Genomic DNA, 20,327 nt, shown 5'->3' with positions numbered 1-20,327 from the left:
CTAGTGAGTGTGAGAGCCACTGTCCAGGATGAAACATCCAAGCTCCATGAATACATCAAGGAGAAGGCTCCAACGGATGACGTACTCAGAGAATGTCTCAGACAATGGGGAACAGAAGATGAGGCGCTGGAAGAGGGACCATCATGGGAGGACAAGTCCCTACACGGGATGTACCACCGGACCATAACTGAAGTGGCTGATCTCAAGAAGTCCTATCAGTGGCTAGAGAGGGCTGGCCTGAAGGACAGCACAGAGGCACTCATCCTGGCTGCTCAGGAACAGGCCTTGAGCACCAGAGCCATCGAGGCCCAGATATACCACACCAGACAAGACCCAAGGTGTAGGTTGTGCAAAGAGGCACCTGAGACGATCCAACACATAACTGCAGGGTGTAAGATGCTGGCAGGGAAAGCCTACATGGAACGCCATAACCAGGTGGCTGGCATAGTCTACCGAAACATCTGTGCGGAGTATGGACTGGAAACCCCAAGGTCAAAATGGGAAACACCTCCGAAGGTGGTGGAGAATGACAGAGCGAAGATCCTGTGGGACTTCCAGATCCAGACTGACAAGATGGTAATGGCGAACCAACCAGATATCGTGATCATAGATAAAGGGCAGAGGAAAGCCGTTGTAGTGGATGTAGCGGTCCCTAGTGATGGAAACATCAGGAAGAAGGAACATGAGAAACTCGAGAAATACCAAGGGCTCAGAGAGGAGCTGGAGAGAGCCTGGAAGGTAAAGGTGACAGTCGTGCCTGTGGTGGTCGGAGCACTCGGGGCACTGACCCCCAAACTAGATGAGTGGTTGCAACAGATCCCGGGAACAACATCGGACATCTCGGTCCAGAAATGTGCAGTGCTGGGAACAGCAAGGATACTGCGCAGAACCCTCAAGCTTCCTGGCCTCTGGTAGAGGACCCGAGCTGAATGAGGGACGGACACCACCCGAGGGGTGAGATGAAGATTTTTTTTTTTTTAATATATATATATATATAAAAATCCTCATCTCACCCCTCGGGTGGTGTCCGTCCCTCATTTAGCTCGGAGGCCAGGAAGATTGAGGGTTCTGCGCAGTATCCAGCACTGCACATTTCTGGACTGAGATGTCCGATGTTGTTCCCGGGATCTGTTGCAACCACTCATCTAGTTTGGGGGTCACTGCCCCGAGTGCTCTGACCACAACAGGTACGACTGTCACCTTTACCTTCCAGGCTCTCTCCAGCTCCTCTGTGAGCCCTTGGTATTTCTCGAGTTTCTCATGTTCCTTCTTCCTGATGTTTCCATCACTTGGGACCGCTACATCCACTACAACGGCTTTCCTCTGCCCTTTATCTATGATCACGATATCTGGTTGGTTCGCCATTACCATCTTGTCAGTCTGGATCTGGAAGTCCCACAGGATCTTCGCTCTGTCATTCTCCACCACCTTCGGAGGTGTTTCCCATTTTGACCTTGGGGTTTCCAGTCCATACTCCGCACAGATGTTTCGGTAGACTATGCCAGCCACCTGGTTATGGCGTTCCATGTAGGCTTTCCCTGTCAGCATCTTATACCCTGCAGTTATGTGTTGGATCGTCTCAGGTGCCTCTTTGCACAACCTACACCTTGGGTCTTGTCTGGTGTGGTATATCTGGGCCTCGATGGCTCTGGTGCTCAAGGCCTGCTCCTGAGCAGCCAGGATGAGTGCCTCTGTGCTGTCCTTCAGGCCAGGCCTCTCTAGCCACTGATAGGACTTCTTGAGATCAGCCACTTCAGTTATGGTCCGATGGTATATATATATATATATATATATATATATATATATATATATATATATATATATATATATATATATATATATATATATATATATATATATATATATATATAATGTATACACACACCGTATTTTCACGACTATAAGGCGCCATTAAAAGTCTAAAATTTTCTCCAAAATGGACAGGAACGCCTTTTAATGCGATGCGTCTTTTATATGATCTGAGTTCCAAAATCTGGCTGAGACCCGACACGCTGTTTATATAGAGAAAAGGTGGAAGTGAGGTCGGCCAATCAGTGAAGTGCGGAGAAGAGGTCGGCCAATCAGTGAAGCGCGTCCGCGCAGTTATATGTAAATTATGGAGAGAGAGAAAATGTGTACGTGAGTGACGACACGCACACATGCGGAGAAGAGGTCGGCCAATCAGAGAAGCGCGTCCGTGCACATATATGTAAATATATGAAGAGAGGTGGACGTGAGTGAGGACAGGCACGCAGTGGGTGGGTCCGGCAATGAGTGAAGGGTGGGCGTGTAAGTGGACGCTAAAGGCACGCCTCTAGCAGGTACCAGCACCTGTATAAAATGTGAGTATGTGCATTATTGCAAAACAACTTCGGGAGGTCCCGCTGACTTTCGACATCCCGGTGAACCACACTGTGGAGAAGAAGGGGACCAGCACGGTTGCGATACGCACAACGGGGCACGAGAAGTCAGCTTTTACTGTCGTTCTTGGTTGTCATGCCAACGGACAGAAACTGCCACCTATGGTGATTTTCAAGCGAAAGACGCTGCCGAAAGAAAAGTTTCCAGCCGGCGTCATCGTGAAAGCAAACCAAAAGGGCTGGATGGACGAGGAGAAGATGAGAGAGTGGCTAAGTGAGGTGTATGTTAAGAGACCGGATGGCTTTTTCCATGCCTCGCCGTCACTCTTGATTTGCGACTCCATGCGTGCCCATCTCACACCAGCGGTGAAAAACAAAGTCAAGCAAATGAGCTCCGAGCTTGCCATCATTCCCGGAGGCTTGACTAAAGAACTCCAACCGCTGGACATCGGCATCAATCGGGCCTTCAAAGTGAAGTTGCGAGCGGCATGGGAAAAATGGATGATCGATGGCGAACACAGCTTCACGAAGAGTGGGAGGCAGCGCCGGGCTAGTTACGCCACAATCTGTGAATGGATTGTAGCTGCTTGGACGAACGTATCTGCTAGTACAGTTGTTCGAGCTTTTGGCAAAGCCGGCATCATTTCTGTGGAGCCACATGACGACGAGAGTGACTCTGACAACGAGAGGGAACCCCGCGGTTTGGATGGATTACCGATACTTGCACAATTGTGTAATTCGGACACAGAAGATGACGACTTTGATGGCTTTTTGAGTGATGATTGAGCAAAAAACGTGAGTACCTTGTAAATAAAATACACCCGAACTCAGTTCTGCTTTCGTTGCCTTTTTAAAAACGTGTTTTAGCTTCGAGCTTCAGTGTGTGCTTCAAGCTAACGTGTTAGCGAACGTGTTAGCATGCATGCATGCCGTATTTTTAAGCGTATGTTTTACCACTGTAAAACTGCGGCCATTAGTACGGTGCGTCCTGTGTATGTGTAAAATACAGAAATGTCACCCATTAATGAGACTGCGCCCAACCGTACGGTGCGTCGAATAGACGTGAAAATACGGTATATATAAACTGGAGTACCTGGAAAAAAACCTACGTGGGCACGGGGAGAACATGCAAACTCCACACAGGAAGGCCGAAGCCGTAATCGAACCCTGCACCTCTGCACTGAGGCTGACGTGCTAACCAACGGGCCGCCCCCATCCATTTTCAACATCGCTTATTGCTGGAGTTGCTGGAGCCAATCCCAGCTGACTTCGGGCGGAAGGCAGACTCCACTCGCCAGTCGGTCGCAGAGTAAATATAGAGACAAATGACCATTCATGCCAACCACATCCACATCATCACTCAGTGGGAACTGATCCCACACTCCCACATATATGTCAGGGAAGTGTACCACTACACCATCAGTGACCTTCCACTATATTACAGCTCCTGCATCCGTGTTCCACTCACGATTCAAAATATTAAACTTACCTTGTGGCCTAACGACAGGTGTTTGCCGTACTTGTACGCCAGTCTTTGGGACTTCTTATCATGTTGTGCCAGCTCCATGGCAGCTTGGCAGCTCTTGGCCAGAAGCGCCCCATGAGACAGGAATGTCTGCTCCTCCCATGCTGTTGTGTCAACTTCAGTGGTGAGATTATTTTCCTGCAAAAACGGGACAATAACCTGAACGTCGAGTTCTCTCCACACTTTCATGGTTGAGTTCATTTCCGAGCCCAAGAATGTCTGGCACCGCTGAGAAGAACACTGGTTTGACACACACCGGAAATCATCTACACACCCCTGGTCGAGTCCTTGGTAATGACACTTTTGGGCCACATTTTCTCCACTTAATGATGTTTTTTACTGTGTTCATTACAATTGTATTTTTCAGACGATAAGTCGCTCCAGAGTATGAGTCAAACCACTGAAAAAAATGTATCATGAAGAACAACAACAAAAAAATAATCACAAGTCATATTTTTGGGCTGGAAATTTATTTAACAAAAACTGAGACCAGGAACAGGAGAGCCCAGTGTGTCAGACAGTACAGATAGAAACAGTTCAAGCAATAAACTGCTGATTGCTTTCTAATATAGGCTGCGTCTGGAAATTAATGGGAGGGGAGTGCGATCTGCCTCTTCAAGAGTGGTGGTAGTGTGCAAGAGTAACTTTTCAAACATTCCCCTTTGCTAACGGCATTGAATAAATGAGTTCTAACTGGACGAAAATCCCACGTAATAGCGACATACATGATTATCTATTTAGTAGAGCTGTCAGTTTAGCGCGTTTTTATTGGGATTAATTTAAATGAATTTTAACGGGATTAAATTTTTTCTCTTGAGATTAACGCGGCACACGTCACAAGCGGATGTTACGTTGCTCTATAAATACACCAGAACAAAACAACAAGCGCTGCAGAAGTCCACGCCCATGTCTGTTTTGCCAGCCATGGCAGCGCGAGACACCGAAAACGGATACTTAAAGAGTTTATGAATGGAGAGTTTACTTTTAAAAAGTTGCCAGATTGCTCCACTGACAAGACCAAAGTTATCTGTTCTTCTCTCTCTCTGTATCATACAGGCATAAGATGTATGCGACTGACACGATTGTTACTTGTTTGGAACTATTTTGTGTGGAAGGTTACAGTGTTCTGCGTCCATATTAATAGAGCGGGTGGAGCTTCTCTGTGTTTGTCTGACAGTGGTAGCGACCTAGCAAAAATAAAACGTCTCCAGTGTTGTCATCGAACCAAGTGTAGTCATTCCAAATGAGTCTACTCAAAAACAGTAGAGAGACTTCCACACAAGAAGGACCAACACAATCAACATAGCCTGACTGTGTTAGGGGGAGTGAAACCTCCCTCCCCCCTTTCAGAATGGTTTGCCCCAGCAGCACGGAGAGTATGTGCGCTTCTTTGTACGGCGGGCAGTTTTGAATACAGCGGCACATAATGAACACTAGTGTCTGGTGTCTCGCAATTCTTCAACAAACATACAGAAACAGACTGCTGTGTTCAAAGCAAACTTGAGAAAAATGAAGTATGCAACCATGGTTTAAATGCACTATAGGTTGAGTACTAGTTTACCTTAGATGTGCACTTTACAATGTTATATTACTCTGTTTTGATTTTATAAAAAAAAGCTGTTAAAGCAGCTGTTTTGTGACGAAATATTGTTTTCACTGTTGTTGATGGACAGCAATATTGTGTGAGAGATTATGTGTGAATAACTGCTCCAAGTGAAAAATGTTCATGTAAAATTGAAAATCGAAATTGTTATTTCAGTAAATATTTGCATTTGGCACATAGAAAACTGATTCATGATTGAATGTTGATGAGAGCATTAAAATGGGGGAAAAATAGGACAAAAAATGTAAAAGGAAATTCAGAAACGATGAAACACGTGTGAGCAATCACGATTAATTTTTTAGTTCATTTGAGTTAATTATGACAGTTGCATTTTTAATTAGATTAAATATTTTAATCGTTTGACAGCTCTACTATTTAGTTTAAAATGGCTTACTTGAACTAGAATTCGATGTCGCATTGTGGCTAAAGGTAGAATCCTGTTGGATTTATTGCACCGTTTACTGCTGTAAATCCGTGCCACATGCTAAACTAGCACAACATCACTCAGTAGATGCTATAACTACTACTTCTATTCCTTCTTCCATTTCTTCTACATTCGTTTCAAGATTGTCAAATGCTCCACCATCTATCTTTTCAGCATGCTAAAGAAGATGGCCACCGGCGATTAGGCACCAAAAGTATTTGCCAACAGCCAAAAGAAATGTTTAGAATTTTAACATATAGAAGTCGCAGGACCCGCGGAACCATGAAAAAAAAAAAACGTGACTGATTGTCCCAAAAATATGGTACATTTAATTGTTTTAGGCAGCCCGGTGGAACAGTGGTTAGCACGTCAACCTCACAATGCAGAGGTTGTGGGTTAGATCCTGTGTGAGTTTGTATGTTCTCCCCGTGCCTGCGTGTGTTTTTTCTGGGTACTCCGGTTTCATCCCACATTCCAAAAACATGTATGGCTGGCTGATTGAAAATTCGAAATTGTCCCTAGATGTGAGTGTGAGCATGGATGATTGTTCATTTCTGTGTGCCTATCCCAGCCTTCTTCTGGCAATAGGCAGGGGACACCCTGAACCAGTTGCCAGCCAATAGCAGGGCACACAGAGACGAACAACCATCTGCGCTCACACTCACAGCTAGGGACAATTTAGACCGTCCAATCAGCCTGCCATGCATGTTTTTGGAATGTGGGAGGAAACCGGAGAAAACCCACGCGGGTCGGGGGAGAACATGCAAACTCCACACAGGGAGGCCGGAGCTGGAATCATATATATATATATATATATTAGAGCTGTCAAACGATTAAAATATTTAATCTAATTAACTCAAATGAATTAAAAATTAATCGGGATTACTCACGCATTTTTTATCGTTTCTGAATTTCCATTTATATTTTTATGTCCTATTTTTTATTTTTTTTATTTTAATGCTCTCATCAACATGGAATCATGAATCAGTTTTCTATGTGCAAAATTCAAATATTTACAGAAATAACAATTTCGATTTTCAATTTTACATGAACATTTTTCACTTGGAGCAGTTATTCACACAACAGCTGCTTTAACAACTCTTTTTATTGAATCAAAACAGAGCAATATAACATTATAAAGTGCACATCTAAGGTAAACTAGTACTTAGCCTATAGTGGACTTAAGCCATGGTTACATACTTCATTTTTCTCAAGTTTGCTTTGAACACAGCAGTCAGGCTATGTTGATTCTGTTGGTCCTTCTTACGCAGAAGTCTCTCTATGGTTTTGTGTAGACATCATTTCAGATGACTACACTTAGACGTTTTATTTTCAGTGTGGTCGCTACCACTGCACCGCTGAACTCTCGACGTGCCACAGCGCACCATCGTTGTCAGACGAATACAGAGAAGCTCGACCCGCTTTATTTATATGGCCACGGAACACCTTAGCCTTCCACACAAAATAGTTCCAAACAAGTAACAATTGCGTCAGTGGCATACATCGAACTCAACGTAATGCCTGCTCTTTATTCACCAGTGACTCATCAACCAAGTCTCTTATTTCTCTCCCGAAACAGTGTCTTCTCCCGCTTGGTGTACCTTAGCCTTCTCCGCTCCGTACAATCTCTGTACACAGCTTGAAATGGAGGCTCTCGCTGGCAACCCGTAGTGGAGTCGTTAGATCCAATGCGAATTATTTCAGCTTGAGTGGAGCTGTGGACAATGTTGACAGGCTTGCATGCAGAAGCCATACATTTAGCTCTGGCTTCAGCAAATTTGTTCTTCGTCGTGTCATCCATTTTCTTCGCTTTGAAATGATCCATAGCTGTCTGTCTGAGACGAGGGGGTGGAGTAATCACGTCAGCTGTGTGCTTGGCCATTAAGTGGTATTTCAGACTCGACGTGCTATGATGATAGCTCAGTTAACGACTGCAAACCATCCAGGTAACTTTGGTCTTGTCAGTGGAACAATCTGGTAGTGATGGGTCCAGACACCAATGCATTGACACATGTGCCGGGCTCACAGAGCAAACCACGTGTCGATGCATGTGCTGCTTCATTACGTCACGTGATTGACACGTGAACTGCATTGACACAGTCCAGGCTTCTAATTGACACACCGGCTGCGTTGACACAGTCCAGGCTGCTAATTGACACATCGACTGTGTTGACACAGTCCAGGCTGCTAATTGACACATCGGCTGCGTTGACACAGTCCAGGCTGCTAATTGACACGTGAACTGCACCGGTGCAGTTTAGACCGCATCGGCTGCTTGGCACAGTACAGGCTGCGCCATCTAGTCCAGGGGGCGTCGACTCAGTGCAGAGGGCGTTGACGCAGCAAAAGCCCGCCGCACAGTGTTTATAAGGAAGTGGGTTTGGCGACACAATGCCACTTGCCGAAACAAGCCAGACCTCACTCACGCTCGCTTGTCGAAGTTCGTGTCAGTGCAGACTTCGTGTTCGTGCCTTGCCTTCCTTGCCGATTATGGAGCAGAGACGCAAATCATCCGCCGTGTGGGACCATTTTGATGTCCCGGAGAATAAGGTATTATTTATTTATTTATTCAAACCGCCTTCTGTCGCCGAGAGCCTCTCAGATTATTGACATGTGTTGTACCATTCTAATCCGAATACATTTCAAGGTAACTCTTAGTTACTTCTTATTCACATTTCATTACAGGTGAAATGTCGAATTTGCCGGGTCGAATTGTCATACACCAACAGAAGCACCTCCACCATGCTGAGGCATTATCGGGCCAAGCATGAGAATGAAGTTCGCGATACACCCAGTATTACGCCAGGTATACAAACGTTCACTCATCTTTTCACGGTTGCTATGTTGATGATTTAATTGACAATCAGTAATTATTATTGGTTGACTCTCCACTCCATGTTTGACAATCAAGGTTCCACGAAGCAGCTGTACTGGAAGGACCAACACACTTCTTTCCCAAACCTCTCCCACCTCGCAAAGGAGTTCCTTTGTACGCCAGCCTCATCCGTCCCTTGTGAGCGTGTGTTCTCCACAGCAGGAGAAATCGTTCGTAAAAGACGCAACAGGCTGAAGTTTAAAACATTGGAGCATCTTATTTTTCTCAATAAAAATTTGTGAAATAAAAGCCCACAAGCATCCTCATTCAAATGATCTTCACATTATTTGAACACATTGAATGTTGCAAAATGAATGCATGGATGTGAATGATATTGTACACTTCATCATCAAATCGATGAATGACCTTCTGAAAATGTTTTGGAACAGTTGTAGATGCAAAACCGTGCTGGCATCTACATAATAGATAATAAAAGAAAAATATCCCAAACCATAGGGATCCTCCCAAAAACTAAGGATGTGCTGAATAAGAGATCCTTGTACACATACTTTTATTACTTCCATATTTGACCTATTGTGTGGGAATATGGGGAAATGCCAGTAAAACACTGTTTTAAAACTACAATACAAAGCAATCGGAACAATCACTGGTTCCAAATGGACGGAACCCACAAATCCACTGTTTATCAAATTAAACAATGAAATCTCATGACCTGATTGACTTCAAAATCGCCCAATTAATGTACAAAGCACACAATAATAACCTTTGCCAAAAGATCCAGAAGCTTTTAAAAATTTGAGAAAGTTGTCATAATTCAGGGGGTACTAATCTATACAAAAAAATCCAAAACAAGAACGAACATCACACAAAGGAGTGTATCTGTAATCGGTGTAAATCTGTGGAATGATTCTGAAACGGACCAGTAAAATGAGGAACTCTCTTGCTGAGATTAAAAATGAATTCGAGAGTAGTACAAGACAACTACACAAATCAGAATTAAGCTGATAAATTCGATACACTCATGAAATATAGCAATACATCAGAAATACATTGATGAGATTATTTAATATATTAATGAAATGTAGCATCCATTATGAATATGAGAAAATCGACATATACATGTGCTCTAAAGATTATGTACTGTATATACAAACCTAATGTAAAAATGTATTAGTACAGCATACATAAGGGTAAAAGCATTTGTTGATATTTAGACTTTCTTTCCTATTTAGAAAAATGATCAATTCATATTTAAGAAGGGGTAGGACTCGGGGTAGGTTTTTTGCTTCTTTCTACTCCTTTGAACACATATTTGTGATGATGACTATTTTCTTTTCCTTTTTTATATCTTACCTTCACCTTTTGCCAATTTATTACCGAATTGTATATTTTATATGTTCAATATACAAAACAATTTATCAGTCAGTTCAGTCTGTTAAGTGGGTTGGCTGCAGGGATCTTGAAGGTCCAGCAGGTGGCAGTGGTCAGTGACACAGTATCAGCACAGTGTGTCAGTGTGTCGACACGCCTCATGAGGCCTCATGGACCCATCACTTGAATCTGGCAACTTTTTAAAAGTAAACTTTCCATTCATAAACTCTTTAAGTATCCGTTTTCGGTGTTTCGCGCTGCCGTGGCTGTGCAGCTCGCATGTTGTTTTGTTTCTGGTTTATTTGTAGAGAAATGTAACATCCGCTGTGACGTGTGCCGCGTTAATCTCGCAAAAAAAAATTCATTTAAATTATTGCCAATAAAAATGTGGTAAATTGACAGCTCAAATATATATATATATATATATATATATATATATATATATATATATATTGGCATTTTTGTTTTCTCATGTGCCGTAATGACATTTAACAGTGCAAACAGCACAATAAATTAACAGGGAAATTGTGAGAAAGCTATAAATTAACAATGGAGCTAAAACAAAAATAAAAAAAGGCAAGTGAAAATTCAGATTGACTGGTAACTTGAGAAATTCACCAAAAGTTAATTTAGAACCCTGTTGGGATGTATACAGTACTTCCGTAAAATCCAATGCGATCAAAATATAATTTATTGAGCTCTTGTGGCTTTTCGTATGCAGTCCCATGGGATTCAAAACATTTCTTTTGGATTTAGATTGATGTCCTTTAAGATCATTGACTGTCCACCCTCATTTATTTTCAATTTCCTGTTCTCATGAAAAACAATGATCTATTTATATGTGTAGTTTACCTCGGTGTTGTTGGAATTCTCATAGTAGATTCCTTGAACTAAATCACCGATGGCACTGGAAATCAGTTCAACAACCTGGCAAACAGACAAAAACACAAAGCAGACATTAAGGTAACAGAGGCCCTCAGTGTCCTGCATCATGTTTGAGAGAGAATAGGGGACTCATGATTAAAAATGGCATCGAAACAGATGGAAGAATTGAAAGTTGATTACACCTCATCTTTAATGACCAGAATAACATGTAAGATCTACACCGTTGTCATCACGCCCTGCTGAAGTAGGTGCTGAACCGATGAGTGTCTGTGCCACTAGAAATTATTCCTGCTGATGAGACATGAACCCTTGATGCAAATAATAAGATAAATAGATATTGTAATCATTTGCTCTTTTCACAGTGCTAACAGAGAGGGGAGGGGGTGGGGGTTCTCTTGCCTCGACTGACTTATGTTTGTAAGACTGCAGTTGCCTATGTCCTCTTACAGGGGGCATGCACGACTACCTTTTAGTTTGCAGAAACGCTGCCCATTGTGAACCTGCCACGCGAGAGGCTTATTAGAAGATTCACTCCAACAGAATCAATCATGACACATTCAGAGTTCATTTTGCTTATTGTAGACATCCTTGGTGCTTCAGAAAAGTCTGCTTGCGGTGCCCTTTGGGTAACACAATCCATCTGGGGGAAAATATTGAGGAAACCCGAGCTTCACCCACAGACCTGAAAGGACAATATGCCTACAGTGTTACTCTGGTGTCTCTCCCTGTCTTGGGAAGTGGAGGGTGGTGGAGGGCTTTTTTTGGAAAGTATCAGATAAGCTTTCCCTCTGCTTCCCCCGTACTCCATTCCCAAATCCAGTCGGATCGTGTTTTGCCGACAGGGCCTGCGAAAGGCAAGAAACTAGAGCTGCTGGGCAAGATTACTTTACTAAAACGGCATAGGTTACTTCTCAAGGCCATGACACACCATTTCCATCACTCTCATAGCTTTAAAAAGCTTCAAGTCAACCAATGTGCAGGTCAAGAGCCACAAATCCATACATTTTCAACACAGCTTATCCTGAAGTGGGTCACGGTGAGTTGCCAGCGCCTATCCAAGCTGACTTGGAGTGAAAGGCAGACGACACCCTGAATTGGTCATCAGTCAGTTGCAAGGCACATATAGAGACAAACGACCATTCATGCCCACATTCACACCGTCACTGAGTTCGGAACCGATGCCACGCTGTCTGCATACAATCAGGCGAGTGTACCACTACAAAATCAGCAACACTAAGTCAAGTTGTTTGCCCAAAAATAATCCTGAACAGGCTACAAAATATAATTTTATGATACTGAATTATAAGCTTTTGAAGATGTATACAAGGGATGGGCAAAGCCCAGCATTGGGGAACATTATCTGCGCCTACTGACCTTATTTCAATGGACAGAGTACGTGTGAAGGTGAGGGATGAGCATCGTTTGAATTGGGACGATTGCGATTCTAGTCCCTCCAATAGATTCTAGTTCCTAACAATTTTCAATTCTGAGCCTTTAAAAAAAACTTTGCATGGTTTAATTGAGGGAGCTAATTCGTTATTTTGGGGGGGAATGAAATAATTTGAACTTCTCTGTTTTTTAGTTTCATGAACTTTTGAGTGTTTACGAACTTTACAATGAATTCCCCAAAGGGCTATTTGTACTAGGATGTTAATATCTAACCTATAAACTTTGAATGACAGTTATTGATTTATATTCCTAAAAGACAGAAAATCATGATGCTGATGCATTTTTATGCTTCATAAAACATTTATGTCTGAATTTTGGGGGGCTTTATTAGGGCATTTGCATGGAAAATGCATCCCTACTTACATTTTCTAATTCAAACATTTTTTTCCAGGATCAATTAACTTTGTAAGTCAAGTTACCACTGTACCACTCACATTGTCCCTGTACTCACACTGCATGCAGGGAATTCATGCGAGTGAACCACTGCACTGTCAGTGACCCCAATTAAACTATATCTGAAGCGCATTCCTTGATTAATTTGATTTTTGAATTTGAAGGAAACGGGAACATCAAGCAACTACAGTAATACAAAAACAGTAAGCGGCAAAGAAAGTGTGAGTGAAGCGCATTCCTTGGTTAATTAGATTTTTGAATTTGAAGGAAACAGGAACATATAGCAACTACAGTAATACAGACACAGTAAGCGGCAAAGAAAGTGTGAGTTGCTGACTCTGAACCAATCAATCACTTCTGTATCCAGAAAACAAAAGCGTGCACTAATTCTTCTATGTACAGTTTTCTTCCCTTTCCTGAAGTTCATTATGAGGTTGCTTCTTTAAATCAAGATGACATGTGAGTTCACTTCTGGGTGGAATGAATGCCTGTGGCGGTGGATGACAAATTTACACAACATCCATCCATTTTTTTTGGATCCGCTTATCCTCACAAGGGTCGCGGGGCATGCTGGAGCCTACCCCAGCCATTCTCGGGCAGTAGGCAGGGGACACCCCGAACTGCCATCCAATCGCAGGGCACACATACATCTTTACACAACATACCATGTTAATTTAACCAGTAAATAAATCCCTCTAATTTTATGTTAGGTTCAGTAAATACTCTAAATTTCCCACTGGTTTGAATGTGAGTGCACAGACAGTACACAGTATATGTCTATGTGTCAGCGATGTGATTAACTGATAATCAACCTTACACAAGAATCTTATAAGCTCGGCAATATTTCAACTACATTCGAGGACATGTATTTTCGAGTGGATGACCACAGAACATGGGGACTGCGTTTTCTGAATATAAAGTGGAAGAGGGCGTGATAAAGGGGTGTCTGATGGCACAAGGGGTGGGATGGGTGATAGTTACAGTAAACCTCCATCATGTTTAGTATTGCCTAGATCAGGGGTGTCCAAACTTTTTGCTAGGGGGGCCAGATTTTATGTGGTAAAATGTCGGGGGGCCGACCTTGGCTGACATTCTTTACATTGAACAACAATATTGTTCAACAAATTTTAGTAAGTCAGTCTGTTTCACGTTTCCATTTTTATTTTAATTTCAACAATCTTAAGAATTTCTTTTGGTTCATTTGAAACAGGTATATCACATGCAACTGCTTATTCACTTGACTTTTTCTTAAACAGAAGTCTCCTGAGTGCAAATTGATTGATTTGAAACATAAAATGTATCACCATGACTTTTCAATAGTCACAAAACCTTTGACTCGAACAACAGGGAAATGAACAAGCAATACACATATCCACAACTGCAAGGATCATTTGAAATATGACATATCAGTCAATATGTAAGTTGAAGGGTTCGCAGGTTTTAAATGGATTGCTCTACGTTTAGAATGGGCAAAAAGGAGAGGACGACTTCGTTTGAACACAACTCTTTCTCTTTTATTTTTCTCTCCTCAACCGCTCCCCGCTAACGCTCCAACCAACACTCCCCCTTCCGGTAACGACCCGCCTTCCTGTTTTTCTTCTCCAATCACATGTAAGCAACCTAAGAATATTTCAGGACGTATTAAACAGAGTATAATTAAGGTAACTAACATAAAAGAATATAATGCATGAATATAAAATGATAATAATTAACAATTTAACAAAAGCTTACAAATATAAACACGGAGTGATGTCTTGTTAACTCGTGAGTGATGCCCTCTAGTGTCTAAATTCTATTACTCATTTAGTGAATGCTATTACTCATTTAGCCACTAGAGGGAAGCAGTACTCAATGAAACATCACTCACCAGTCTACGAGACCTCAGTCAATGCAACACGTGTTCCATTGCGCCCAACCTGCGGGCCAGACGGCACTGATTTTATGACAGGGGCCGAGGGCCGGATGAAATTCGACCGCGGGCCGGATTTGGCCCCCGGGCCGGACTTTGGACATGCCTGGCCTAGATGAATAGTTTGAACCATGACTACAACACAAACTATAGATGGATATGATTTCAAAATCATCTTGCAAGATTATCCTTAAAAATTTGCACATGCACAGGCTAATGCATATGCGGCACAGACTCTCCATAACTTCCATTAATAACTCCGACAGAATTTATCTCCTTCCCAGCATACAAAGATATTGCTCTCTTGGTCGAGATGTATCACTTCAACAATAAGTCCTGTAAACTTGACGACAAGAGCACAGCACAGAATTCCCAATGAGGTAAAAACTAGAGTGTCAGCTGAGGTCATACAGAACTCGCTGGCAGATGCCAACAACTTTTGATAAATCTATCATATGTAAAACATTTAACAAAGTCGGTGGCCCCACCTGCACATGCAATCAAAGCTGATGTTCTTGTGTCACTGTTTTCAATTTTTATGTTGCACCTACTCTGTTTTTTTTTTGGTCATAACACAAGCACAAACCTCGATGTGTGTGTTGCTCCATGGGCCTTTGGTCCACAAAATAAAAGAAACACCCATACAACGTTTTGGTGATCTTTTTAACTCATTTATTGCCAGATGTTTTTCTCAAATTAGGAGAGCTGGTCACTTTTGACAATTTGACAAATTTTTGAAGGCTTAAAATTGAGTTTTTTAGCTATGTGATAATGGAACGTACCAAAAGAAAAAAATAACCCTCTTCTTTCATCAGGAAATAAGTAAATTTCTACTTTTTACCATTCTTAAGTAAACGGCAGTTGAACATTGGGAAGTTTCTTGAAAATACTACCCCCCCCCCCCAAAATGTTTGAGAAAAACCTTTTGGCGAAAAGATGCATTTCAAGCAGAACTTGCACTTTGATGCTATTTTATTATTATTATTTTTGCATTTGTGATACCTCAAATAGCTAGCCAGCTAACACTGCTTTCCTACTAAATAACACAAAAAAAGGTCAAATCACAGTTTACTGCAAGATAAACACTACACTGATGCATGAACTATGCATGACGTTTGCATGAACTTTTCATGAACGGTGAACTTTATCCATGTTCTCACCACCACACTGCTTTTGCACGCCACCTCGTACAACACGCCAACAGCAGAACAAGTTCCCAAACGAGACATTTCTAAATGGCACGGAGTCTTGTTTGTTTAGAAAATGAAATTAACAAAAAATAAATCCCTACAGGAAACAAAAGCTGCCATAACAAACGTCTCACAGCTACTTCTGTGTCGCACACTAAGTCACGCCCAAAATAGCTTCTATATCAAAGCCCTCCGAAATAAGGTTATCATTATTAAGTATTATTTACATGAAAGGTCCACCATATTCTTTTTTAGCTGTACATTTATTGGCAAAGAGGCCTCCAAATGATGAAATTGATAATCTAGTTTTGGCAGAGTGCTTTGAGGTCGGGCCAGGAGAAGTCTGATCTCCTGTCACTACCGTTGTAGTATTGTGTTGTGTTGTTGGTATTGCTGTTGCATTGCATTACAGCTCTGCCTACTTCCGACTAAGAAAATGTCCTCTTGTCCCACACACAGACATGGATTTATTCAGTTATTTATTACAGGTACAATAAATTGTCTTTAATGCCACACAAATTACCTTGGTGTTGTTTAACTGGGCCAATCCGGTGCAAGCATTTGCAAGAAGGAAGTCTCCACTCAGGACAGCCATCTTATTCCCAAACTCCATGTCCTTCAGCAGGCCGTCGGAAGCCGTCCACTCTTTCAAATTGACAACCCCACGATGCACCAGGAACGCTGTGTGGATCAACTCCGTGATTTCTGCCAAATTGCGCTGGCTGCGACGGACAGAAAATAAATAAATAAATAAATAAATAAATAAATAAATAAATAAATAAATAAATAAATAAATAAATAAATAAATGAGGGTAGCCCGGTGGACCAGTGGTTAGCGCGTCGACCTCACAGGGCAGGGGTCCCGAGGTGTGAATGTGAGCGCGGATGGTTGTTCGTGTCTGTCTAGACGGCTGGGATAGGCTCCAGCACCCCCCACGACCCTTGTGAGGATAAGTGGTTCGGAAAATGGATGGATGGATGAATGAATCATTTTTTTTATTTTGATGATCATGTTGAGGAAAATGTGCAGCTTGGTGAATCTGATCATCCAGTTAGCTTCCCCAAAAACATTTTCTAAGCAAATATTTTCTTTGAAATCGTTTTCATGCTGCAAGACCCATGTTCATTTCCTCCAACGTTTAAGACAACCCTGCTCCTGACAAAACCTACCGGTAGCACCAAAACTCATTCTTACTCTGAAATGTGCAAAGGATTCAAAATACACTCACTTGTTCAGTATCAAAAGTAAACTCATCATTAGCCACTTCTGCTTCTATTCTTTAAATCGAGGCTTTCAGCGCAGTCTCAGGGAGGACATAATCAAATGTTGATTCAGTCATTGGTGGGAGATAATTAGGACCCTCTCCATGTAGAAGGAGATCACAGGGCTGCGGCAGGAAGGATTAATTGAGACAGGGTCGGGTGCCCTGATAGCCACTTACCTTTTTCAGCCATAGTGAGAAACTGATTAGCCTGCTCTGCTCTCCTCCACCCCTTAAGCCTCCACATCCCAAAACACCAAAACGCGCACACACACGCATCTAGTATGCAGTCACGGTAATTGCCGAGTTCAATGCCAGCTTAAAAAAAAAAAAGATGTGATTAACATTCAATAATGTAATGTAGTTCGCTCTTCTCAATCACACCTATTGTCTGGCAGGTTAGACGCTGGCTGTGGCAGCGAAACACAACGGTCACCCCTCAAGGGGCGTTGCAATAAGTCTGTGAAAAAGATCTTTGTTGAAAGTTGCTTGTTCTCAATTCTGTCTTTTGCGTTTGTTACGTTTGTCCTTGACTTTTGTCACATATTGTTCTCTGGTCTACCCATGACTAGAATTAAAAGTCTGAAGTACAAAATGTTCCAGCAAAACTCCTGACAATTATGAAAAAGGTCGATCATCTTACCCCGATACGTGCCAACGTACAATGGCTCTCAGTCCACATGAGGCACGCTTTTCTTGCTACTTACTTATTAAATTTTCTTATCTAGTTGACTCTGTGGTACCGTATGTTCCGTCCAGAAACCTTTTTTCACGACACGCTGGTCTTTTAGTGATCCTGAGTGATAAAAACAGAAGTCAAACCTGCAGACTTCAGATCATATTACCCCAACACAACCCAGTGTGCTTTGGCTCCCAGACCACCTGAGGTGTGATTTTAACGTTTTGCTACTTACATGGTGAAGCACCTTGATTTAGTGGTTATGTACTCTATGTTCGTCATGAAATCTACGTTTGCAACATGCTGGTCTTTTAGTGATCCCCAGGGCCAAAAAGAAGTCTGCAGGTTCGAGAGCGTTTTCTAATGCCCTACCCACAGAAAGTAGAGCTGCCATCGCAGAATAAATGTTTAGAATTCAATTTAAGGCTAATTTGTTTCTGCATTTAGTTGAACTCGATGTTGAGCTGTTTGACTGCCACTTCTCTCTTCTGCCCTCTCTTCCTCCTCCTTGGAGGAAGGGCAAGCTGATGATGACCGAATTGGATGTCACCATGCAGATTCTTCACCAACTGATCGAGAGGTAGCCATCTTCTCGGGGGCGCTGCAATGGAGTTTTCCACATTGACCAACTGGGCCGGGTTTTGACAAGGGCCCACTTCTTCGAAAGAATCTTCCTGCAGCCCTTCATTTTATTAAATGGACTCTGACACTACTCTAATTAACATTATATAGCAACATTCATTCATTCATTCATTCATCTTCCTTACCGCTTGATCCTCACTAGGGTCGCGGGGGGTGCTGGAGCCCATCCCAGCCGTCTCCGGGCAGTAGGCGGGGGACACCCTGAATCGGTTGCCAGCCAATCGCAGGGCACACAGAAACAAACAACCATTCGCACTCACACTCACACCTAGGGACAATTTGGAGTGTTCAATCAGCCTGCCAAGCATGTTTTTGGAATGTGGGAGGAAACCGGACATGTTATGTGTTAAATGTTGCCCACTCAGGATCCACTGGGGTAGGGTTATCCTGTAAGATTCCCCAATCTAAAGCCACTTCTGAAGGTTTCTCATTTTTCGCCAGATGGGGTTTTATATTTTTGAGTTGTTCCTTGCCCTCCTGTTGGGTCCAGATTAGGGGGTGTCATTAACTCATTCAGTACCAGCCAGTTCTGGACCAAGTCTGAAAAGACGTTTAAAAACATCTTTGGGAGTGAATGAGTTAATATTTGTCAATTCTTCGTTTTTGTTGCCCTTTGATAAATAAAGTTGACAATTTGAGATGCCCGATTGTGTCCAAAACTAAAATAGCCGAGCCCTCGGAGTTGCGGTTTACCACCCACAGATTTACATATTCAGATACATTTTACTAAAACAAAAAAATTGGGGAGGTCTTTTGGGACACTTTGGGGGCGTAAATGAAATGGAAAAATATCTGACATTGGATACATTTTTACTTTCATTTTATCTTCAGTAAATACTGGTGTAGTGGTTCATTACGGTCATGAAAGAGGACAAACATAATCATTTGATGGAACAAAAGTGTCAACTGTTTCTGCATGTACAGTATGTTCCAAACCATTGCCTCTTTTCTCTCAGTCCAGTTATGTATCTGTGGGGCTTTGAGAAGAAAATGGGGACAAGGGGGCCCGTGTATAAATAGCTTTGGTGCCTGGTTGCATAGCAACTGATGCCATCTTGTCAAGTTGTAACACCCCTCACCACGCCTCTCGTCCAAGTGTTGTATGCCATTTTCCTACCTCAGCTGTCTGCCTTAGCATCAAATGTAGCCTTGTAGGAGTGACTTCAGGGGACTGTCCACCAGATGGACAACATGATTTGTTCAGTGGCATGCTTATGCAGTCATTCGTTCACACGTTCATTCATTCTACAGTTTTCCTCATATACTTCAACAACATTCCTGTCTGTCCTATCAAGCTATCAACATATCCATCCATCCTTCCCATCTATCCATCAATCATTGCTATGTTTTGGTGAATCATCAGTGTCAGGCAGCAGAGTGGGAAATCTTTTACAAATGCTGTCCGTCAGGAGGGAGGAGACCATCCCCCTGAGGTTTCAATCATCCTCCACCTTCCATCTCGCCATCAGCAGAGGTGCTAATGAGCCGGAGAGAGGAAAAGAGGCAGAGCTTGTGGAAGCACAAATGAGGTGATCAAGTCACGCTGCGTGCGTGTCTACATGTGGGTTCATCACAGTGCAGTGAAGGAATGCATGTAAGTACAGCAGTGATTCAGTAGTATGTAGAGATGATATATATATATATATATATATATATAGAGAGAGAGAGAGAGAGAGAGAGAGAGAGAGAGAGAGAGAGAGAGAGAGAGAGAGAGAGAGAGAGAGAGAGAGAGAGAGAGGGCGGCCCAGTAGTCCAGTGGTTAGCACGTCGGCTTCACAGTGCAGAGGTACCGGGTTTGA

At 42.5% G+C, this 20,327-nt stretch overlaps 1 protein-coding gene and 1 long non-coding RNA gene across 2 annotated transcripts in view; one reads left to right on the top strand and one right to left on the bottom strand.

Annotated features, from left to right (window-relative positions):
• pdss2 (prenyl (decaprenyl) diphosphate synthase, subunit 2) overlaps positions 1-20,327 on the bottom strand; it is a 43,669-nt gene that overhangs the window by 10,019 nt on the left and 13,323 nt on the right. The window contains exons 3-5 of the mRNA XM_052085812.1: positions 16,469-16,667; positions 10,972-11,046; positions 3,850-4,023 (exon numbers count right to left, since the gene is read on the bottom strand). Of these exons, the coding sequence (XP_051941772.1) occupies positions 3,850-4,023; positions 10,972-11,046; positions 16,469-16,667 (448 nt within the window). The remainder of the gene's footprint in view (positions 1-3,849; positions 4,024-10,971; positions 11,047-16,468; positions 16,668-20,327) is intronic.
• LOC127614558 (uncharacterized) lies at positions 8,198-8,949 on the top strand. The gene is made up of 3 exons (XR_007966601.1): positions 8,198-8,462; positions 8,598-8,718; positions 8,824-8,949. It is a non-coding gene; the product is annotated as an uncharacterized LOC127614558 (long non-coding RNA).

Source organism: Hippocampus zosterae, chromosome 14 (genome assembly GCF_025434085.1).
Source record: "Hippocampus zosterae strain Florida chromosome 14, ASM2543408v3, whole genome shotgun sequence".
Lineage (NCBI taxonomy): Eukaryota > Metazoa > Chordata > Actinopteri > Syngnathiformes > Syngnathidae > Hippocampus > Hippocampus zosterae.
This window is presented reverse-complemented; position numbering and strand designations above follow the sequence as displayed.